We start from the raw sequence: 24,150 nt of genomic DNA, 5'->3' as shown, positions 1-24,150 counted from the left end.
GATGCAATGTCACTATGCGTCCAATCACAGATGTCAATCGTTTTCTATGCATTTTCCAAAGTTTGATTCATATGTAGATAAGTGCATTTTGTCAACAGTAGTCAAACCAACTGTATATCACAGTCTTCCTCAGATAAGACTTTAATAAGAATTGTTTTCGTTAAAAAGTAGGGGGAAGGGGAAGAAGATTGTAACATGATAGGTTAATACAAATGCCTGGCCATGGTAAGCTAAGCATTTAAAGTAGGACTATACAACCCTGTTAGTTACAGTTAATAACAGTAAAATTACTTCATAATATAAGTGTATAAATCAATATTTCAGACATCTAATTTGTTTATTTGAACAAGAATGAAAAATGAATGAGTGGGGGGGGGGGGGGGGGGAAGGAGGAGGGCGAAACCAACAATGGTTTGGATAAAGTGGCTTTTAATAAGACTTTACAAAAGCCTCAAAAACTTCCATGTTGAAACAAATACAGTTATCAACAACATCTCTACGGTTTCAGAAATTTAATGAACGTCAAGCATTTCTGCCACACTCACCATTCAAGCAATAAGAACTCGAACCCCATACTGGACCAAAGACTGAAGCCCATTCATTGTCAGTGTGCAACGACATTTGATTTTTGGTAACACTTTACTTGAAGTGCATTTGTGATGCATTACAAGCAGATTATAACCATATTAGAAGCACAGATATACAATATAATCAGACAATTATATTCTATTTACCTCAAAGCATTCAACTCCGTACATCTTCTGCAGTGTTTATTATATCCAGCTCTGATTATAACAATTATCATGCACTCACAATGTGCTTATAATGCACTTTTGATCCTTTCTATGAGCAAAATTTCAAGTAAAGTGTTACCAATTTGGTTTACACCAACTTCTACCTTTGTGCAACTGAGAATAGGAGTGGGATATTCGTTGTTATGGCAAATATACAATTTCATCAACAGGCTAGACTGCTATTTTTTGTTAGGTTACTATTCAAAGTGTCTGGGACTGGCACACAAGCTAGATCAAGACTGGCTGGAGGAGGGAGGAGTTCATCACTTGTTTTGGATTTAGATCACAGCTTAATAATAGTTACAAAGGCTATTAACAAAAATGTCACACAATCCGTTCTCTGCCCTGTAATCATAATAACTACACACACTATTCTGTTAATGCAAGTCGTTTCCCTTTCAGGAGTCTAGACCCGAAATTTCTCCATTCACTTCAAAATCCTTTAAACACCGGTAAGACAACACATGAAAAGCAAATGAAAGAGTACAGTTTCCTGTAGGCACTTGGGTGTACGGTGTGAAGACGTCTGCTATTCACAAGCAAAACAGAGCTGCTGTCTGTAAGCCATGCCCCCCTCCAAAAAAAAAGTGAAATGAAACAAAAAGGAGGGCAGGATAGATGCAGTGTTTAATTTCCCGTATCAACAACATAACTGAGAGCCAGTTGGTGAAAAGAGGCTGATCTTCGCTGCAGGTCGATCTACTCTTCAGTGTTCCTCTTCAAACATCAGCTGTAAAAAAAATAAAGAGGAAGAAACTGAGGGGTGTACGTCGTCTTTTACTCAGCCGCTCTGAAAGAAAAAAGGGAAAAGGGCAAGGAATCACATTTTTGGATCACAGAGTCTTATAAATCTGGTGTTAGACGCTAATTGAGAATACAGGTTTCTTCAACTCTTAGTACACAGCGGTGTTAGCAGAGTAAGTAATGTTAGCGTTAAGCATTTTGAAAATCATGCTAACGATATTAATCCATTCATGCTGTAACACCAAGTTTTTGGGAGATTGTCCTGTTAACTTAACAGCTAAGTGATGAGAACATAGACACCAAAATCATCCATGTGTCCCCAGTAGATAATTGGCTCTGGTGCTCCATGCTAACACTTTAGCATTCACTATGTTGGGTGATAGTATGCTACTAGCCACTAGCATTATCCAAATTAGACATTTTAGTAATAAAAGGAAGTGCATTGTCCTGTAGATTCAAAAATATAAAAAATGAATTGGCATTAACTCAATACAGCTGATGTAGCCGGGGTTATTTTTTGAGCCAGTTCAGGTGAGCAACCACGTATTCAGCCACTGTGCAGTGAATTTTAGCTGCACACAGTCAGGGGAAGTAGTCCTGGTTACTTTTACACCAGACTTTGTGTAAATTTTACCAATCTCCTATGCAAAACTGCAGCATATAATTGAAGATTACTTGTATATTAGATTACCATTTAGCTTTAGAGCGCTACAAGTTCTCATTTCCTCACTTCTGAGATAATGTTAGGGGCTACCATCACTCTACATAGTGTATGCTAAAGTGTTAGCATGGAGCTACTACCACTCTACATAGTGTATGCTAAAGTGTTAGCATGGAGCCTACTATCACTCAACATAGTGTATGCTAAAGTGTTAGCATGGAGCCTACTATCACTCAACATAGTGTATGCTAAAGTGTTAGCATGGAGCTACTACCACTCTACATAGTGTATGCTAAAGTGTTAGCATGGAGCACTGGAACCAACGAGCTACTGAGGACACATGGATGATTTGGGTGTCTTTGTTCTCATCCCTTAGGTTAACAGCTGAGTGGACCAGTCTTCCAAAAGCAATTTGGTTTATTTCTTTAAAGTTGAGGAAAACTGAGTGACACCACTCACCATTGGCTGTGATGTTAGAGGGCAGCATGCAGAGTTAGCAGGTGAGTAGCAGAGCTTGTTGGAAGATGAGAGAAGTGACCCAAGACTGGAATTTAAAAAAAAACCCCAAAGAGAAGACAACACTCTCTCCTCCATGACAGTATACCCACCACCATACATTGTAGATTTGACCAGACCTACACTGGTTGTCTATGGCAGGCCCTTTCTAAAGTGACTGTTATTAAAGTAATTATCATATCATTGTTATCCTGGGTTTCTCACTGTTATCTTCAGGAGTGTCCCATGATGGTCTGCATGCTGTTTCAGAGATTTCCCCCCCATGCCAAAAACAAAATTCTGGGGTAAACACTGAATACATTTTACATTTTGGGACTTTGGCATGAAAATGGTCAAATTTAAAGATATTGAACATTGGCACAACTATCGGCTATCAGTGGCTTTCATCCAAAAATAACAGTATCAGTGTCAGCCTTCAAACCCTGTATCGATCAAACTGTAATAATTAGCACTGATGCTATTCAAGTTATTCCAGGTATTTTCAGAGCTGCAACAGGCAGCTGGTCTTGGACGGCTGACTCTATGAAATGAAACACTGACACTCTCACGATTACAATGTGACTCGAGCGGAGACAGACATAAAGATACAGAAACTGGTGCAGGATGACACTGGGGGAACATGGAACATAATGGGAGGAGGGGAAATGGTGTGGTGACACTTTACTTGAAATGCACTGTGATGATGCATTACAATCAGATTAAAAACCCATTAGAAGCATACAGTCGTTAAACTTTTCTTACCGTATAATCGTCAGACAAACGTCAATTCAAGTAGAGTTACCAATGGAAAAAGGACCGTGACTGAACATTTGGTGGGTAGGTTTATTAACTTTGCAGGTGTTAACAGGTGAAGTGAGCATCATTGGCTTTAAATTGGCTGTATTCCAAGAAGAAAAGACAAAAAAAAGGGCCTGAAACTTGCCAAATTTCTCCTGGAACATCATCACATTATATTTGCTAAATCACCATTCACGTAGATTCAAGTAGACAGAGTCCTAGTTATTGTATTTGTACTGCAGAGGGCACTCAAGTCCAACCAGCAGGGACTGTGGTTTTACAGCAGGGCTAAAATAAAATACCAAACCACTGGCCTTGCCACTCCCTGATCAGATACGACAAGCTAGAAATAATACAGAAGACTGCATTCCTCAGTAATTCTTTTTTTAAAAATGAATGTCTAGTCTGGCAGTGGCATTGGATGTAAGCAAATATGAGTGGGACTTTGTTATAATAGAGCTGGAGAGAAAAAAAAATCAAGTGTCCAACTGGACTTGCCAATGAAAAGTGGAAAAGAGACTCGAGAGACAGAGCCATTGTGTAACTCACTGTACATTAGAGGAACATCCTGTTATAGTTGGGCTGCTGGAGGCTGTCGTCAAAACACACTTTTAACAATCAGTACAAGACTCTAATTCGCTCCTGATGAGACTGTGGTCGACATGCAGAGCGACAGATATGTGCAAACGCAGCTTTTGGCATAAGACTGATACAAATTTTGCCAGGTGGCTCCTAGAATCTGAGCAGCAGTGATAAAAGTCCCACCCATATAATATTAGACATGTGGTACAGGCAAGCGATTTTGGTTGTTGGGAGAGAAAAATGATGCTCTCCGGTGTTTTTGGTTTAATATTAGGTACATTTATTAGTCAGGATTAAAAACAAGAGGTTCACTAGAGTTTGGATCGACCTGCCTGAGGAGCTCAGGCTGTAAAAACCTGTTATTGTCTTTTAAATTATATCTTAAACTCAACTTTATAGTCTTGCTTTTATGTTATATGTAATGATCTTTTAATTGTATTTCATGGTTTATGTTTCTTGCCTTGCTTCTGTAAGTATTACCTTGCTTCTGCTGTAGATTTTATCGGTTTGTTTGTTTTTTTACTCCTTTTGTAAAGTGCTTTGTAACTGTTTTGAAAAGTTATATACAAACAAAGTTTATTATTATTACCAATTTAATTAAATTCAACTAATTGCATTTTATTTATTTACTTATTTAAAACCGCTTTTTCCACAGTGGATTCCCCCTGGCATCAGTGTTAAGATGAAGACTGTGGCCTTTGTCAGTGGGTCCTGAGAGATTCCTTCCCAACAAAAGGCTGGTGCAAGGTCCCTATAGGAGCCTTTGTATTTCCTATATGAATGTCTTATCCCCCCCTAAGCGCACATGACCCACATTGGTTTGGCCTGCGTATACGATTTCCCAGGATCTCAGGCCTGCTTTGTCCTCTCTGGGTGAGACAGAGAGTGCTTGAGGATCCACTTTATAGCCACTGGGAGGCTTAAGCTACAGGATATTGGAGCGACGGAGGACGTGGTTTGGTAGAGGTGAGGGGGTTGGGGGTGGGGGGGGGGTGGGGGGGCTGTTGGCTGAGATCAAACAGAAGGTGAATAATAAGAGGATAACGCGAGATCTGAAATCATCCGCCATCTGGAGTCGTTCTATACACACCATCACCACGCCGCCGCTGTAGCAGCACTAGCTTAACAGCTGGGTGTCGCATTGTAAACAAACATACAGTGTGACCCATTTACCCAGGAGTGAACACCCATAGATGGCTCCGATGGAAGCGTGGCAATAAGAGGGTGATTCAAAGTGCGTCTGAAAAGGGTTTAAAAAGGGAAGTGAGGTTGGTGAGGGGGTCAGAGGGAACATGGGTGGACTGGTGAGGGGGGGGTCGGTCATTTAGGGCAGCGGTTTTCAATCCTACTCCTCGGGACTCAGATTTTCATTCTAGCCGTCTAATCAGGGACTAGTTTACACCTGGGAAGGCAGGTGAAGGCGGTTGAAGACCTCATGAAATGGCATCTTTACTTCCTTCAAAAGTCTAAACCAATGGAATATCAGTCAGGGAGAGAAAGGCAGTTTGATTTGATGGGAGGGGTGGAGGGGCCGGATTGTTCAAATATCTGTGATCGTTTTATTGGTTGGAATTTATGCCTAGTGGTGCAGCATGAGGTCACCATTACAGATACTCGGTTTTCCAGGAAGTCAAAGTAACGGGAGTCCATTTCATGGGGACTTTAATAGCAATTAACTAGCTGGGTTAGGACAGAAAACCAGCGGTACTCTGGATCCCGAAGAGCAGGATTGAGAACCTCAGATTTAGGGGAATGGCAGGGGACAAAAGGGGGCGGGGTATAAGTGGATGGTCGAGAGGTTATTTAAGAGAAATAGCACCTTACCATATCCTTTCTAACACATTCTCTGCCTGCTGAGGTTGTTTATAGAGAGGTAAAATCAGATGTAAGCTCTATCCTGAAAAGATAAAGACGGAGTGAGAGCTCTTAGGAGCGGCACAGAGTTCCAGAGAGTAAAGACACAAACAACTCGGTATCCCAAAACATTTTTTGTTTCCCTGCAAGATGTGGGCACATACAGTATATCTGCACAGATTGGGTTGACATGCTTGGATATTCCAGTAAACCTGGAATCAAGGGGAGGAACAAGACAGTTGGATGAATGGAAGTTGAGGACACTGAAACTGAAGTAAAACTCTGGGCTGGTGGTGTGCAGCACATGCTGTGCTCATGTGTGCAAACCCAACTGAAAGGCAGGGTATAGACTGCTGTAGGGGTTACTTTTTAGGTGTATATATAGATGGGATGGGTGCAGGCATCATTCATATGGGTCGAGGACAATGTTTATAGCAGCTTAGTGGGAGGGGTGGGACGAGGAACTTGGATGGGGTTCAGCGTCCCACTCCGTTCCCCCGACGTAAGAAGTATTTATTCGTCTCTGATGTTATTAGGCCCTGACTCACAACTTAAGACTTGAAACAGGAAGGGAAGCAAACTCAAAGAAAGACAAAGAGAAGTTTCCTAAAGCGGTCATACATGCCTTTCCTCCCTCCTCTCCCTCCTCTCCCTCTCCTCACAACTCCATGGGAACACAATAAAGCAACACTGCCAAGCCATGGAGATATTTTAGGAGCTTGACTCAGTTCTGGAGTTTAAAAGAAATGAGCCTCCAATCAGGGAGCCTTAGACATCCACTCCCCATGCTGAAAAAATAAAAATAAAAAAAAGGGAAAGGGAAAAAAGCCAGACCCAACACTGTAAACTTGTGTCTGTGTGCTGCTGCCCTACCAAGACCCCATAAACAAAGGAATTTATTTTTTCCTCACTTGCCCTCTTTCCTCTAACTCAAGTAGAAACCTCTGTCCACCTTCGGGCCCCAGGCTCACTATTAGATAGAGACCCTACTGGTCTGTTACGCAACACCTCACTCTGTTCACTTTAAGTTAAGGCCTCAGGATGTGGTGAGAGAGGGGGAAGACAGAGAATTGAATGAAGACAGAGGCTGCTCTCTATGTAAATCCTCACCAGTCTGCAGACAGACTGACCTGAAGAAACCGGGCAGGAGAATGCTGGTTCAGGAAAACCTGTCTTAGGAACAGGCTGGACTTTGTTTAAAAGGAAGAATCCACCCTAAAACACGTTAGCACTGTTGGCACAGAACAGCGAGTGGCGATGTACCATGTATTTCTGGGACCATTTTATTGTTTGGTGGAGTTGGATAGCAGGAAATGTTTCAGCGATCTAAAACATCAACGGGAAACATCAGGTTTTGGTGTCAGTCCCTCAGAATCAAAGAGGAGGGCTTCATTCTAGAGCCGCCATTTTGTACCGACGGTCAACAATCATACAGGGAGAAATCGTAGAAGAGGGAGAGAGACCAGACTGTTGCGTTTTGAGTAAGGAGTACGGCCACAATTGTAGACACACCCCAATGATCACAAACTTGTTGGCTAGCTAGCAATATTTACCTTTGATTGAATGCAACAAGCTCATGCCCGTTGTCGAAAGGCATTCTGGGAAATCAGTAACTTAAGTTTCCGGAAATGACGTCAAGTTCGGCTCCTTATTGAACATCACAGATTGATGATATACAGCAGTGTAAGAGTATCTGAGGGTGGAATTTTCCTTTAAAATGGAGACAGTTCACACACCAAGTGACAAATGGCGTCTCAACTGCATATCATTAACTTGCTATGGTCTATTCCTGAAACAATAGGTGTGGAGGGAGTCTGAGCAGAGCCCCCCCTCCTCTGCAGGATTACAGGTTTAGCTGCTCTCTCTCAGACCAGCTTGCCTCTCTTATCATGTCAGGTCAACACGCAAGGATAGAACAAAATAACACGGGACGAGGAAGAGGAAGTAGAGAGCAGGTGGTGTAGTGTGTGTGTGTGTGTTTGCATTAGCATGCAGTCGGAAAACATGTCAAGAGTCATGCTACAGTGCCATTTCATTAAGGCAGGTAGGCAAGGCAGGTTGTCGAGGGATGTAGAGGGACGGGGGGTTAAGTCAGAGACTTACCTCTGCTCCTCCTCCATCTCCTCCTTGGTCATCAGCGTCTCAAACTTGCTCTGTTTCTTGCCTGGGGTGAACTTCACTTTATCTTCAGCAGCAGCCACGTCTGAAACAGATGAGATCCAAGTTAGAGGGATGCACCAAGTTTTTGCTAGACTGTCCTGTTTGGTCAGCTTACCATTTAAGTGTTTAGAGCATAGACCCCAAAATCATCCAAGTGTCCCTGGTAGATCAATGGCTCTGGAGCGCCATGCTAACACTTTAGCATAAACTATGTTGAGTGATAGTAGTAGTAGTAGTAGTGGAAAAAAAGAGAACTTAGCGGCTCTAAAGCCAAATGGTAAGTAGTCTTAAATAATATGTGGCTACATCTGACAGCTTTGGTAAAATTTACTTAAAATATAGAAAGAAAAATGAAGAGAACAAGCTCCCACACGCTGTCCATTGTACTTTGCTATTAGCGCATCTTTATCAGGAACTATATGTTTCGGCACCGAGACTTTCATCAGGTTACATTATATCTTATATCACAAAATGTGATATATAAATAACTTGGCTAAAGCTATCCCACCACCTTCACTTCCTATGTAAACAGAGCAAGCAGTCCCAGGTGGTTCAAAACAGTTTGCCAATTTTATATCATATTTCATGTAAATTTCACCTACTATGTTATTTAACTTTTTGGCCTACTATCAGTCAACATAGTTTATGCTAAAGTGTTAGCATGCAGCACCAAAGCCAGGCACACATGGATGATTTTGGTGTCTTTTTGTTCTCATCATTTAACAGGTCAGTTGACCAATAAGCCAACCTCCCCAAAACTTGTTGTATTCCTTTAATGATGCACACATGTATGCACGTACACACAGAGAAACACCCAACCACACACACACCTGTTACAGCATCTGTTGTGGTTACACCAGTATCACAGGTTGGAGGGACATAAGGCAGATTGTCTCCCAGTCTTAACAGCGGGTGCTGAGCAGGGCAGCCAAGTGCTTTAGTGACTGTGCGCTCTAGATTAAGTATCATCCTCCTAAGGCAGATGGCTGTTCTACTTTTATAACTGCTAAAGTCAATTGATTCAACTGATTGTACACGGATTGACATTACATTCCTGTCATTGGTGGAAGCAGACTGAGATACCGGTCTTATGTTGCCACTCATTGTGAGGGGAGACAGTGTGCTGATGTAAGCTGTAAGCAACTGGTCCAGACTGGCCACTGGCCATCATGGTCAACTCCTGTGGTTGAGATCGAATTACACATCTGAGTAAGCAACAGTTGGCTGAAGTATAACTCTACAAAGAGTTTATTCATATTCCAGTATAGCTTGATGCTGACAAGTCTAACTTGTGAGGGTCAGACAGTGAGGTTGTAGGGCAGCGCCTGTTGCAGTGAGGCATTGGTTTAGCTGGCACGGTTGTAGTTTGATGGAAACCAATTTGACTGAGCAATAGTTAATCTCATGGGCAGAGGATTTTCTGCTTTTTAAGGAATGAAGAGATTCAGTATATTATTTGTAAATGTATTCAATTTTAATCATTTTTATTCTAATTCTAAACCCATACAGCCATCATTCCATATCACTCAATGAAACCCTGTGTCTGTGTACTGTCAAGAAGAGAAAACACAAGTACACATGCCGTGACAGGCACTAAATACTCTGCGCTGCCCCATATCGATGTGCACTAACGCAGCTCTGCTCTGCTCTATTGGCTTTTCCTGGAAAGGAGTTATCTGCCTTGCACAGCCACTGGCGTATGCCTGCTAGAAGCAGCTGTTTTGCTGTTCAGAGATTATGCACGCAGTGTAGAGTAAACAAAGGATGCCTCCCTCCTACAAAAAATCCAGTTAGATATACTGTATAGAATGAGTGATACTGTAGTGTGTAGACACAGAGCTCATGTTTGTCTGAGTGTTCCTGTATCTGGCTCCTGGAAACACTTACAGTAATTAGGACCAAAAAGACTTGAACCACTGAAGGCTAGAGCTAACTGAAAGGTCCTGAATGAAAGACAAATCTGTAGCTGGTTTGAATGGACCCAGTTCTAGAGAAAGAAGGATAGATTTCCTTCACTGTAATGGGAGCATTTGGAGCGAGGAGGCCTCCATGTAGCGTTCCAGGTAATGTTTCTGTTGGCGGCCTGTGGAAGGAGCACTTAGTGCGAGCAGGAGACAGCAGACAGCCACTCTGTAAACACCTCAGGACGGCTCTCAGCGATCAGCACAAAATATGCAGTACATGTTGATGAAAAGCTAAGCTACGTGAGGTTCTGATTTTAGCATACATAAGGAACAGCATTCAACAAATCCTACCGTTGTGCTGGACGGCCTCTGGTGCAGGTTCAGGGTCCAGCTCCAGCACCGCCTCGACCGCGGGTTCAGGGGCGGACAGACTATCTTCTGTTGATCCAGGGATAAGCTCAGGCAGGGACTGGTCCACCGGGGTTTGGTCAGGCTCAACCACAGGCTCTGGAACCGGTTCTGGTTCAGCCACAGAGACTGGGACGGGCTCCTCCACTGGTTCTGGGACTGGTTCAGGCTCTGGCTCAGGCACGGCTTCTGGTTCTGACACAGGTTCTGGGGCAGATTCTGGTACTGCGACTTCTTCTGGGACAGATTCCGGTACTGAAACCGGTTCTGGTGCAGGTTCTGGTACTGCAGCTGGTTCTGGAGCAGGCTCTGGTACTGAAACTGGTTCTGGGACTGCAGCTGGTTCTGGGACAGGTTCTGGGACTGAAACTGGTTCTGGGGCGGGCTCTGGTACTACGATGGGTTCTGGTACTGCAACAGGTTCTGGGGCATGCTGCAAAGACAAAAGGGTTAAAAAAACAGTTAACTTCTATGATGTGTGAAAGTATAATCCGGCCAAATAAATGGCTGCTGAACTGAGCAGGATGTTGTGTTATAACAGCAGTTTTTCTCATCAGCAATTTGTTGACAAAATGCCTCGACTTGATGTGGCACTGATCTGTGTTCCTTTGTTTGTTACGCAGCGGAAGTTAGGATAAGACCTCTTAAGCTTTCTAGGGACAAAGCTCAAGAAATACAAATGTGGATTCATTTAATAATTACTAACAAGAGTGAGAAAACACCCCTGACCAATAAAGAGATTACCGTATTAAGTTTGTTTATTACTTTGTTGCAGTATGTTTTTGTCATATCTATTTTCAGATGATCACGAATAATCACTTTGTTATGAACAGTAAATCACAAATCTGTAATTGTGGTTACAAATTGGGCTCAAGTAGCACAAGCTTTACTGATTTTTTCACCTCCAGTGATCAGAGTAATGATACTAGCACTTCTAACCTTAACACTTTCGAATCTGTTTTTGTGCTGTATCATTGGCTTACCCTTGTTCATTTGGTGGTATTATATATTCTTGTGTTTATTTGTAACTGAAATTATCTTGTCCTCGTCCTGAAGCGGAGGTTCACCCACTGGCCCTCTGGGAGACTTAAACCCCTTTGGCACATTTCTTTATCCTTGCGGTTTCCTTTGTTTTGACAATTAGTTTTTTTTTTAGCAAAAACTCAAACCCAGACTCCACATTACTGTCCACAGATAGATAACCAGACCAGAGAATAAGGCTGAAGGCTGATACTGATGTTTTTGGATTTAAAGTGCTGATAGCTGATAATTTGTGCCGATATTTAATATCTTTAAATTTGATCATTTTAATGCCCAAAATTATATGTAGTAAGTGTTTCCCTCAGAAATGTATTCTTGTCAGGGTGGAAAAGCCTCTGAAAGAACATTTAGACCACAGAACACTAAAACTCTCCACTGAAACCCAGGATGATGATGATGAGAGTAAGAAGAGTAAGAAAATCATATTAATGCGTGCTTATATAGAATCAGATCAAATTTATTGTTTATTTATTACAATAAATATCCATCATGTCAGAGATGGGTGACACTAATTGGATCATCATTTTTTTTTCATAAATGCCTGATACATTGGCAAACCGATAGCGAAGTAGGTGGTCGACATGCACAGACACGCTGTGCTGACTGGACTGCTGACCCTGATAGTGTCGTGTCTTGACAGAGTAACGGCTCTGTGAGTGATGAGTGTCACTTGCAGCTCCCTCTCATGTCCTTGTTAAGGAGCTATATCCTCCCTAGAGCCGCTGCCTGCCACTGACACAGGGACAAATAAAGCCCTCTTCAATGCACCGCCAACCTTTCCTTTCCCTGGCCCTGACAGTTCACACACACACACACACACACACACACACACACACACACACACACCTCTTCAGTGACCGACCTCAAGGCCGCCGCCGTCACTCATCCTGCCCGCTCCTCTCCTCTGTACAGAAGCACCTGTTTGTGCCTTTTGTGAAGTGCTGAGGCTGCACAGATACATTTGAGCTCAGGATCCGGTTTCTCTGAACAGCCTCTATACATTTACAAGAACCAAACACGGCGTGCTCAACATTCTTATGCAGCGTTTGGCGACTGGAAGATTCATCACAGATTGGAGTTTTAGTTGGGCTATATAAACATTTCTCAGAGGCAGCTCTGCCTCATTGGTTGAGTTAAACGTCAGTGGGCGGAGCCAAAGAAACAGTTTTTCAAGTTAGCTAACGGGCAAACCTGAATGACAAACTCTGGTCAAAATATAAATAAAAATAGAAAATGGCAATGATTTATTTTTTCATTCATTCATGACCATGGCATTCATGATATTAGAAGGTCAGCAGCTAGCTAACAAGCTAACCTAGATAGCTGTAGGTATAGACTAGTTTTAACTTGGAAGGTCAGCTAGGCTAACTAGCTATCCAAGATAACGTGTTAGGCTAAAGATCAGCCAATAGCAGATGGCAATTTCAGTAGCATGCTTTTTACCATTATATATATATATATATATATATATGTCAGGCTTGTCAGTGGAGTTACACTTGCAGTAGCTAGCATTCTATGCTAACTAGCTAGCATAACTAGCATGGGGAACGACATTTTATATTGTTACATTATATACAGTACATCTCGCAGCCATTCATGTTTCTTCCCTGGTTTTCCCGGCCTTCACTGTAACGCATGGAGGTCGTCATTATAAACGATGAACTGTGAATTTACGAGTTTGAATGGAACCAGCATTAACCAGAAAAACTGTGGTTCTTTGGCTTCGCCCATCGAAGTTTAACTCAACCAGTGAGATTATTTCTACCTCCATCTGAGCATCTCTGCCTTCGAAAAATGTTTGTAGAACTGAAAGTCCAATCTGCTGGTATTTCCCTAAAGAGTAAACCAGAGGAACACTGTGAAGAAGTTTGATCTCCCAAAAGGATTAAGTGTGTCGGCTGCAGAGACAACACGTGGAGGAGAGGGCACAGTTAGACACGATAGGGTAAGACAACCAAAGGACACAAAGAGACAAACAGGACACAGAGGGACAGTCTGGGGTTACATTTTGCTCAGGGCTTCACGAGCTGCCAGAGGTCTCCTGTCATATCGGATCAGATCACATGACTACACAGGGAAACCTCACAGTTTTAAAAGAGAGAGCTCATGCATTTTAGATGCTCCCAAAACCTCACAGGGAACTAAACAGACTAATATGGGCTGAAACCTGTGCCACGAGACTAATTAACTGGAATTATCTGTACTGATTTTGTGTGTTATTCTTGAAATTCAACTGTACCTGTTGTTCAATATTCAGTTACAACTGACTTGAAAAACAATTTAAAATTGACAAATTTGCAAGCTGTATTTAACCGTTCAAATAATGGACAAGCCACAATTTCAAATGAAACTAATCTTTCAGGCTGTAGCAACGTCTCGGCACTTAAAAAGTAAAAAGCATCAACCACAGGAAACACTAGTGCTGATACGATTAGTTGATTAGTCGATCAACAGAAAATTAAATAATCGATTAGAATTTTGATATTCGATTAATCGTTTCAGTCATTTATCAAGTAAAAATACCAAACACTTGTTGGTTACAGCTTCACAAATATTAAGATTTGCTGCTTTTCTCCATTTCATATCATTATAAAACGAATACTTTGGGGATTTTTGGCTGCTTGTCAGACCAAGTCAGACATTTTAGGAATCACTTTGGGCTGTGGTAACTTGTGGGCATTTGTCATTAGACTAAATGATTAATCGATTAATGAAAAACACAATCAATAGATTAATCGATAATGAAAATAATAGTTAGTTGCAGCCCTAAAACACACACACAACTTCACTGGACATAATTCAAATTCAGCTGTCTAGTGGCACAAGTTTCAGCCCCTGCCAACGTGAGAGTAAAGACGAAAAGTGCTGAAACGTCTTTGTTAGAACATCTGTATCGAGTAGAAACCGGTGTATGGTATTCAATGACATATCAGAAGAAAAAATAGATGCAAGAACACAAGTAATGTATTCAGAAAAGAGCCACTGAAACAGAGCCGACTGTACTGTAGCTCTGGCACTCCCTGCCCAAACCCCTGTCTGGTCCCATCAGTCAGTACCAGTCCGCCCTGACAGACCGCACATTGCTGGGCGACTCATGACTCACTACAGTGACAACTGGTAGCATCCCGGTAGATGGAACAGCGGATTCCATCAGGCCCGGCTGTATTAAGCTATTCCTGCCGGGCCCGTCCGGTGCCAGGTCACTTAATCCACACAGCAGCCCTCCCTCACACCCAGGAACTGGAATGGCATCCATTTAGCGGGGAATGCTGCTCCCTTCCTCTGCCCCGAAAATCCTGAGCTATTAAACACCGAAATTATCTGCACACCGAAGACTGGACAAGCAAATAAAACCAAAAAAAAAAAAGCTGTTCACCTCAGGGTCACGGAGCTAAACGTAGGCTCATTAAATCCTTTACGAGGCAGTAAGATGATACGGATGAACTGTATATATAGCCAACAGGAACAGGAAGGCCCGGCTTTTGCCATTGTCATGCTTCTCACTCCTAAATTGGTCAAATGTGTTCCTCTGATGAGTAAGCACTCCATGACATCATCCTGCATGAGGTTTGCCTTTTTAGCAATTACAGACAGCAAGGATATTTTTTCTTTGGGGAATGGACCATCCAAGTAGCATTAAAATTTTAAATAAAAAAGGAGAAAAAGCCAGAAAACTTGGAAAAAGGAATTGTGAAGCCTTTTACCAACTGCCTGCCTAATGACGCCCCTATGCAATTCATACAGTCGGTGTGTGAGACCTCTGTCATCCCGGATTAGTACGAGTCAAATGGCCTCCAGCACCTCCATGAGGGCATTTTCTGATACAGATATCCGAATCTGTAACATTATACAGAGCGCTTCAAGCCATTTTATCTCTGTAGTGCGGCACAGAAGGAAGAGCATTAGATCTCTCAGCATGTGGGAACTGTGAATACTCCGGCTGCCCGAGCAACAACAAAACAGAAAAGGTGTTACGCAGATTCCATTTTGAAGACGTGAGGGTGACGGGCCCGAGGCTCGCCATGTGAGAGCCTCGCTGGCTCCAGACAGATCAGCAAGCTGTTAAGAGTCCTGAGTAGCGAGGAAGGGAGATGATGGCTGATGCAGCTGAAAGCACTTGGGAATGACGGTGCATTTCTATCCCCATTAGACTGCATCAAGGTGAATCCAGTGCAGAGTTTCAGATTACTTTTTTTTTTTTTTTTTTTTTTTTTTAAAAGGTGCTGTGTGTAGCATTTTTAAAACATCAATATATCATTGTCAAATAAATTGTGATCTCTTGGTGTAATTACAGTAAACAAGACGATTGGTAGCCTCTATCTCATGCCAGTGGTTTGTTAGTGCTAGAATCTCTCAAACTTAAGACTGCATTTCCCATAAACCCCGTCACTTCTGGTCACAAAGAGGATGTTGCTACTTGTTTTCTCTTTGGCTTTACTGAGGAGGATAAAACGTGCCTTTCCCTCCTTCCACCATCTGCTGTTGCCAGAATCTCTGAAAGCGTTATCTCTGTTTGCTCTGGAAGAACAGCGCCGTCTTCCTGTTTTGTGCCGTAAAGCGATCTCCCTTTGTGCTGTAAAGCAATGCAGCAGATTTCCCGCCAAATCCAACCCGGTGGCAGTGTGGCACACAATGTAAAATGCAGTGTAGATGCCGGTAGAGGCGGTCAATCTTCTTGCCAATGGTCTTGTTTGTTTGTGGTAATTATACCCATGTCTCAAAATTAATGTGATAATGATTTATTGATGTTGAATGGTATAGATAGCACCTTTAAAAGATGAAATGTCTTATTAAGAATCATTTAGAAATCTCTCTTTCTATCAATCAAACACCAAAGGTGCTTCACCAAGCAATGCTTAAATACTAGGGGTGTAGTGGCCACTTTTCCCATGATGCAGTTCAGAGGGTCCCATGGAGGGAGGGCGAGGGCAGTGGGCCAAGGCATCTGGGGCGGAATAGGCTCTTCTTGTGTCAGCGACCTCCCATCCCTGCCCTGTGTCTCTGTCTAAACACAGACACATTGTTCCCTCTGCCCCCTGCCTTATCTCTGGCTGAGCTTACCAACGCCGCCCCCGTTTATGAATGAAGCAACAAGAGACTTACATTCTGCTCTCTGAGCCAATCGGCCGACAGGGGAAAATGTCTGCCAGACCGTCTAGTCTCAAGAAATGTAGGTGTGGAGGTAGCTGCGTGATTTTGCATGTGAAGATGAGTTGGTCATAGTCTCATGGTCTAAATGCTGTTTCAGAGGCTTTTCTACCCTGCAAAGAATACAATTCTGGGGGAAACGCTGGAATTGATGGTACCAACATGTTCAAATTTAAAGATATTAGAAATCGGCACAAAATATTGACCAATTGGCAGCTTCAATCGAAAAATATTGTCATTGGTGTCAGCTTTTAAAAAACAATATTGGCCTATCATTAGACCACTGGAGGTGGAGGGAAAAGTATATTCTTACAAATCATCAGGTCTGGATATCAGTTAAAATTGAGATCGTACAAGTTTTTGCAGAAAATAAGTGAATTATCTATAAATGTGGGTAACAGTTCAGTGTTTTGGCAAGACAAAACACAGAGCCTTGAGGTGCAACAATACTGTATGAGAAAGAGCTCGACCCTGCCAACTTCCTCAATGCAAACCAACATGATGCAGAACAACACGTGTACTGTGCTGTGAGCATTAGTCACTTTCTGTCTGTGTTTTAAATGGTCAGTTAAAGGCTCTCTGGTCTTTACAAAGAGCTGCTGTTAGTTAGCTTTCACTGTGGGATTAATGCAACCTTTACAAGTGGAAATTACTCTTGAACACACTCTCACTCTCTCTGTTTGGCACCGGCCGCTCTTCCATTCCTGTCTCCTGACTCATCTGGTAAACCATTTGCTGTGGAATGCCTCAGCATGGCCAAAAAAGACCAAAAACGCCAGGGTTTCCGCTCACTGGTGAGTTAGAGGCCGGGGCGGGGAGGGAGAGAGAGAGATAGCATCAGTGTGCCAGTTCCAATGCCAGCCTCTTATCACAGGCAGGGCAAGGCGCCACGGAGGGGGTGGGGTGGGGGGGGAATTAGCTGCGATGTTGTGATTTAAAGCCTTTGTTTTCTCACGAGGGGCTGAATGCGATGCCCGGCCAAAGCCTGCGGGCGCTGGGAGTCGGGAGTCGGGAGGGGAGGGAGGCCAGGCTGACGGAGGTGGGCAGGAGGAGGAGGAGGAGCGGGCAGGAACGTGGCCAGGTCAGGGGGAAATACCAAGAGAGGTAGGTCAGGGAGGAGAGCCGGTCCAATCAGTAAACAGCTCCATGGATTCCATTACAAGCTACTGTTAGGAGTCTGATGAAGTCCCGGGAGACGAAGAGGGACGAGGAATGTCTGAGGAGCTTAGGAGCCGTCTTGTAAACACCGTACATGTCACACCCACGGCCTCAAGATAGGTTCGGTGATTCATCTTTACTCGACAACCGACTCCTGGGACGTATGATGCGAACATATACACCGTCGGGACGCTTCGCCAGGGTACGAAAATACCTTGATGACCGTCCCAACAGCACTTCTGGACCGGACGCTGTTCATCCCTGGATACTGGGTCGCCCCGCATCTCAAAAACAGAACCGCTCGCTCTAGCAGTATCTCTCTCTCCTTTCTCCGTGAAACAGATGTGCGCACACACATTTCCATTTATGGAGAGCTGCTGCATCTCCATGAATGATCCAGTAGGTCCATTTGGAAGAGTGGAGAGGCAGAGGAAATGTTGGTCAAAGAGGGTTAAAGGAGGGTAGTGTGCTTAACAATTTTTATTTTTTTTCCTTTTTCCTTGCAGACCTTGAAGCCAAACAAATTAGCAAGTCTTTCATCTCGCTGGCTCGCTTTCATCTTTTAAGCAAAATCAGCACGTGTTTAATTCCATCCTAATTAATGCATAATTTACATGTCCTCATATGCCCCAATTAGATAAACAAAAGACTGCAACGGTTCCAATGCATTCATTCGAGCATGGTTACACAAATCCACCTCCCTTTGCCTAAACATTTAGCAAAGACAAGGAAAGTGGACAGAGATGAGAGTGTCGTAGGCAGTGAAAAATGTAACTTTAGAGGAAGGTACAACATGTTAAGCACACAAAAGGTCAGGGAGCCAGATTAGGCTCTGGCACCGACGGAGCGCGACGCATGGAGGGGCCGGTGGGGGTTTACACCGCCATAAATCTAGACGCTGGAAGCCGGCATGTGAGCCACAGCGGGGCTTTCCCCTACACATCGGTCTCAGCGTGCTATATGAACATACTGTACATGAGCTTTTTTATTGCCGTCTGGCGCTGAGCTCTGAGCACAGGAGAGACGTTGAGCGGCCTGAACGTTGCTCCTGGGGTTCATAAATTATGATCAAGCCTGGCCATTCAGCAGCTGCAGCAAAAAAAAAACAAAAAAAAAACCATTGTGTGCACGTTCTGCATGTGGACACTCCAGAGACTCCAGAGGTTTCACCAAAATGGATTTTAAAGATATTCTAACCAAGATTCGTATGTAAAGATCCGCCCATCTTATCAGTAGAAATCACAAAGTGGAGCTTCCCATTGCCACTAATTGAGACGCTGTAGATTCACCACGTTTGCCCAAATTAAATTCTGCTCTCGGGGTATGAAGTGACAAATCAAAGCTTGAGAGTAAAATACAAAGTTACAAAATTCAAGGTCTACTTGTGCTGCTGACTTTGGGACGAATCTTCATATCCAGTGTTGCATATCCAGTTTGGGTCTTCAGCTCTTGAAAGTGGTTTGTCCAGTAACTGTTTTTGTGAAATGGGAGTAATCTGTGTGCGTCTGAGTAACGTTATACTGACAAAGTATCGAGTGGATGTGGAAGGACGATGGAGAGAGAGAGAGGTTGGCATGTCGTCAACGCAGTGGTGTTAATGTTCGACTGCAGTAAATATACGTCTGCGGGGTTTCGATGAAACGCTGGGTCCAGGACACTAGTGAATCTCTTCGGTATCTTTTCCCATGCCAAGTGTGCTCCAGAGGCAGGCATGCATGAGTCCAGGGAATGATTAGAAAAATGACGCAGGACATGGCACAGCTGCTCAGCAAACACAGATATGCAGGCTAGGGAGGAGAAGACAGGGAAGAGAAGACTGAGGGAGTGAAGGAGAAGGAGAAAGACTGGGGCGGACGTCAAACTCCAACGGCTGGGGAGTTTTTGGCCGAAAAAGCCAGAAATCTCAGCACCTGGCCACGTAATCACTGACGTTTCAAGGGGGTTCGTAGGGTTGTCGATCAATACCAAGGACTCCACCAGGTGCTGAGATTCCTGGCTTTAAAATGCCAATGAGGAAGAAGTCCTTAGGAAGACTTTGTCCTCCGTTTTAGCCCCAAAATCCACAAAATGCACGTTTTATGTGACGGGAGGGGCAGCGGGGGGGGATTATTTAAAAATAAGTGATGGTGTTATTGGTTAGAGTTGTTATGTAGGCCTACTGGTACACCATGAAGAAGTAACCGCAAAACATTTGGAAAGCTATTAGGAAAGCCCCGTTTTCCAGGAAGTAAAAGTCATGGGATTTTTAGAGAAGAATGAGAAAACAACATTTTTGTACATCTTTTGGAATGTATTGTTAAATAGATGCACATTTCTGATATGGAGAATTGGCTAACAAGGTGAAAAGGTGATTTGTCATTTCATTGTGACCGTTCATACTGTATGTTGGCTGGCCAGTCTTCTGTCTGCTACAGCCTGCAGCTCAGATGGGCCGACTCCCACTCAGCTCCGTCCCAGCAGAACAACACACACTCTGTTTCAGCTCTACTGGCAGGAGAGATACAGTATGCTCCTTCATGAGCTTTTATACAGCGTAAAAACTGCAAAAACAACACTGTAAAATACAAATAAAGCACACGGTTATCGCATGACACGGGCAACTGTGAGTCTACCACCTTATCCAGTAAATAAAGCCTTTACTTGTCCGCTGTCTGTGTTGCATAATGTAATCGGTGAAGAAGTGGGCGTGACTGAAAAGTTCAGCTCTCGGTTGGTGGCCAGTAGCTTTGCTCAGGGAGAGATTTATACCCATGAAGGTTTTGTAACAAACACAGCTTCCACTGTGGAAGCATGTGCCTCTGGTAAGAGAAGGCAGAGGTGGTTTATATTAGAGTTAAGACCCATATATCGGGCCGATACTGGCCTTTTATTAAATATCAGATCTCAGCGGGTCATGTGGTCCGCTGCAGGTTCCTCCCAAACCACAGCTGCAGCAAACCGTCTGGAAAACATGCATATTTTATTTTCTTTGCACATTTTATTCATTCATAATTGTTCAATTAAGTTTTTTTTGTAAATGAATTCCTCGATTAAAAGGCAGTGATGTTTCCCAGAGTTTCCCTACCATTGAATAGATGTGGTAAGGAGCTGCTGAAACCCAAAAGAAACCCTGAAATTCCTACTTCAGGGTTTCTTTTGGGTTTCAGTGGAGAGTTTTAGTGTCCCATGATGGTCTAAATGCTGTTCTATAGGCTTTTCCACCCTGACAAGAATCTAATTCTGGGACAAAACACTGAATACTTGTAATATTTTGGCATGAAAATTGTCATATTTAAATAAATACTGATATAAAATAGTGGCTATCGGCAGCTTCAATTCAAAAATATCAATATCAGCTTTCAAAAACCCATATCAATCAGTTTATACGCCTCAACCGCCGACATCAGCACAACAACCTTTAATTATAAGGACATTAAAAGGTATCAATCTGTAAACTGTCTACCTCGCCGTTTATACAGCCTCAATCAGCGGGGTGAAATAACACACAGCAGGTTTCTGACACACACACACACACACCCCAGCTTCTCAAACATCACATGTGTGTGTAGGTGTCACACCCTCTCCCATGGGTGGCACTTCCACCTCTCCCTGAAGCACCGGACTCGGTTTCAGCCATGTGACACCATGTACGCTACATATATCCATAGGTGTAAATATAGGATATAGGTTCGGCACCAAATATAGAGGAGCACTCGCTGACTTCTTTGGGACATGCGAATACCTCGTGTTACAGCAGCGGAGGGCAAATTCTCCAGGCAGAGGGACTTTAAAGGACGCATAGGTGGGGGAGAGGTGGAAAAAGGTCAGGAAAAAAAAAAAGGGGGGACTTGGAAAGACAAGTTGCAGGTCACCATGCTGAGTGACCTGCGGAGACTAAGTACCAGAGGTGGAAAGGGCACTAGAGTATCCTGCTCAAGCATACTGAACAAAAATATAAATGCAACATGTAAAGTTTTGGTCTCCTGTTTCATGAGCTAAGATAAAATATCCCATCATTTTTCCACAAAAAAAAAAAAAGCTTTTCTCTCACAAATCTTGTGCACAAATGTATTTACATCCCTGTTAGTGAGCATTTCTCCTTTGGCCAGGAATGATTTACTCATGAACTGTAACAAAGTCAAATCCTCGAAGGAAAATTGTTGCATTTTATATTTTTGTTCAGATAGGAGTAGGCTACGGTTACTTTGCTTATATTTTAGTTCAGTAACAGTAAAATTACCGGTGTAAAAATCTACTAAAGCAAAAGTAAGAAGTGTCTCATTTAAAATTAACTCAGAATAAAAGTTACTGAGTTCCTTTTTAAACAAGAGAACGTTGTTAGCTGTGATCTTTTCCATGTGATTCTAACAGGAGAGAGGACAGAGTTCAAACTAGATTCTTTTAGATTGGAACATTTGGAAATTACCAAATAAAGTGCATAAACAAAATAAAGCCAGATTCCTCCTCTAACTGTGAATGGATCCACAGTTTTATGAATTTATGAGTGGCCAGTTTCTGTTGCTGATGGAGAGACACAAAATCTGTCCTCTGTAATGGATATGATTTAAAATGTAGCCAAGTACAAAACTTCAGTAAAAATGTACTTAAGTAGAAGTATTACAGTAAGTGAAATTACACAAAATAAGCTACTCGATTACAGTAACGTGAGTAAATGTAATACTTCCAGCCTGGCTAAGAACATCCAGTCCTGCTCAGTCTGACAGGTGCAGCAGACAGTGAGGAGCTGCTGACTGTCTGTATCACTGCTCAGTCTGTTGTCCTGTCGGCCTGCAGGCCTTTAGGTGTCAGTCACTCAACCCACAACGCCTCATCAAGGGCCAACATGGCTCCACAGCTGCCTGCCATTTCATTCAGCCTTCCCTTCCTAACCCCAACCCTTGAAATCAAACAGTTTGACGTTTTCACAGAAGGCCCATCAGGTAAAATCAACTTTAAGAGATGTTGCAAGAAAAAGAGATGGTGACCACTCCCCATCCCTTAGTATATGTGAGTCCAAAATTGATTAGTGTAAGTTTTATCATTATAATAAAGAACAAAGCTCGACCTTAAATAGCCAGAAATCTATTTGGAAGCCATATGTTACAAAGCCAGTGGACTGATTCACACATGGGACCACAGGTGAAGGCAATTACCTGCAATTAACTAGCTGTTAGGACAGAAAACCAGATTGAAACCCAGTTCTGTAAGCTGACAGTATGGTGACCCACATCTAAAAGTGAATCACACTGACTAAAAAAATATTAATACTAGCCTATCTTGTCAGTCATCTATATGGATATACTGTCGTCTCCATAAGCAACTATAAGCTGTGGTAAAGTCTCTGCATCTAATAGCCTATCATCTGCCACCAAAACATCCATAACCTGCTTAGATAAATAGACTAAGTGGATTAATGACAGATAAAACAATAATTAGTGGTGAATTATTAGATGTAGGTCAGAGTAGAGGGGGCAGATACAGCTTCCAATCAGATTTCTGGCCGTTTTTGCTCGATGTTTTCTTTCCTTTGTAATGAAGATCAAACTTGGTCTCTCACCTTCACCTGTGTCTCTTGCCGGACTGGAATAATTTGCGGCTCTTCTGCCGCTCCGATCTCCTCCACGACGGGAGTTTCCTTGGGACGGAAAACAACTTCGGGTTCAGCCTTGACTTCGTGATGGGATCCGAATGAAGGGATTTCTTCTTCGTAGGAAAGCTTGGGCGGCTGCTGCTTCTTCTTCTTGCTACCTGCCGCCTCGGTCTTCTTGCTCAAAAAGGAGGAGGCGAAATAAATGGCAACCACCGTGAAGAGGATCGCGGGGATGATGACAGCCGGGTCGAGATCCATCTTTTTATTTTGTTGTTGTGTAAAAGTTGAAATGTGTAACGCTTGTTTTCTGTAAAGTTTGTTTTGTGGTCCGTGTCGCCCGAGGCAGAAGTGTGTGTGTTGTTCACGGCGCAGTCCCACACACACTGAGCAGCATCCCGCCCGCTCAACACTATCTGATAATACAGCCGACTGGAGAACCGCTGTCAAGCTCAACAGCGCTGAAGCAAACACGACTTCCGGTTAACACTTTCAAAATAAAGCTTTTGCTAACGGTGAACTTCCGTATCGACAATGTTTTATTTTTGAGTAATAACGAATAAAATAAAGGAGGAATCTGTAGTAAATAAGAGTAAATGTATTGTGTTTTTCCAATAGAGTTGTTGTAGCAACTGATAATGTCATAAATGTTTAAATTATGCAACAACTTGTACTAACTGTAAATCAACTGTAATAAAAAAAACCCTCTGAATTGGTCAAAAGTTTAATAAAACCTGTATTAATTAAATTAAATTGACAGAAAATCTAGTAACTTCTTCAAAACTGATATTGAAATGGGCCAGAATTTCAAAATAAAAGCCCTATTGATGGACGTGT

General features: G+C 42.8%; 1 protein-coding gene across 3 annotated transcripts; it reads right to left on the bottom strand.

Moving 5' to 3' along the window:
- Positions 1–412: 412 nt before the first annotated feature.
- On the bottom strand, positions 413–23,704 carry LOC139907930 (uncharacterized). Of its 3 annotated transcripts, XM_078284834.1 has the most exons (5): positions 23,284–23,704; positions 10,344–10,833; positions 8,032–8,131; positions 5,899–5,971; positions 413–1,584 (listed from the first exon to the last, which is right to left on the bottom strand). In XM_078284834.1, exons 1-4 carry the CDS (start codon positions 23,572–23,574, stop codon positions 5,938–5,940), a joined length of 915 nt encoding a protein of 304 aa, XP_078140960.1. In that variant the 5' UTR covers positions 23,575–23,704; the 3' UTR covers positions 413–1,584; positions 5,899–5,937. The 3 variants fall into 3 exon arrangements, with proteins under 3 accessions (XP_078140960.1, XP_071750569.2, XP_071750577.2); XM_071894468.2 differs by lacking the exon at positions 5,899–5,971; XM_071894476.2 differs by lacking the exons at positions 413–1,584; positions 5,899–5,971 and having other exon boundaries at positions 8,028–8,131.
- Positions 23,705–24,150: the final 446 nt, after the last annotated feature.

The sequence above is a fragment of the Centroberyx gerrardi genome, chromosome 7 (genome assembly GCF_048128805.1).
Source record: "Centroberyx gerrardi isolate f3 chromosome 7, fCenGer3.hap1.cur.20231027, whole genome shotgun sequence".
In the NCBI taxonomy this organism is placed as follows: Eukaryota; Metazoa; Chordata; class Actinopteri; order Beryciformes; family Berycidae; genus Centroberyx; species Centroberyx gerrardi.
The sequence above is the reverse complement of the archived record's forward strand: the minus strand, read 5'-3'. Positions and strand labels throughout refer to the sequence as shown.

Excerpts from the sequence above, each read along its gene's own strand:
- LOC139907930 (XM_078284834.1), bottom strand. The coding sequence starts at position 23,574 with ATGGATCTCGACCCGGCTGTCATCATCCCCGCGATCCTCTTCACGGTG. Across the intron at positions 10,834-23,283 it reads GGCAAGAGACACAGGTGAAG|CATGCCCCAGAACCTGTTGC; the intron begins GTGAGAGACCAA and ends TTGTCTTTGCAG. Across the intron at positions 5,972-8,031 it reads GAGATGGAGGAGGAGCAGAG|GATAGAGCTTACATCTGATT; the intron begins GTAAGTCTCTGA and ends TTATCTTTTCAG.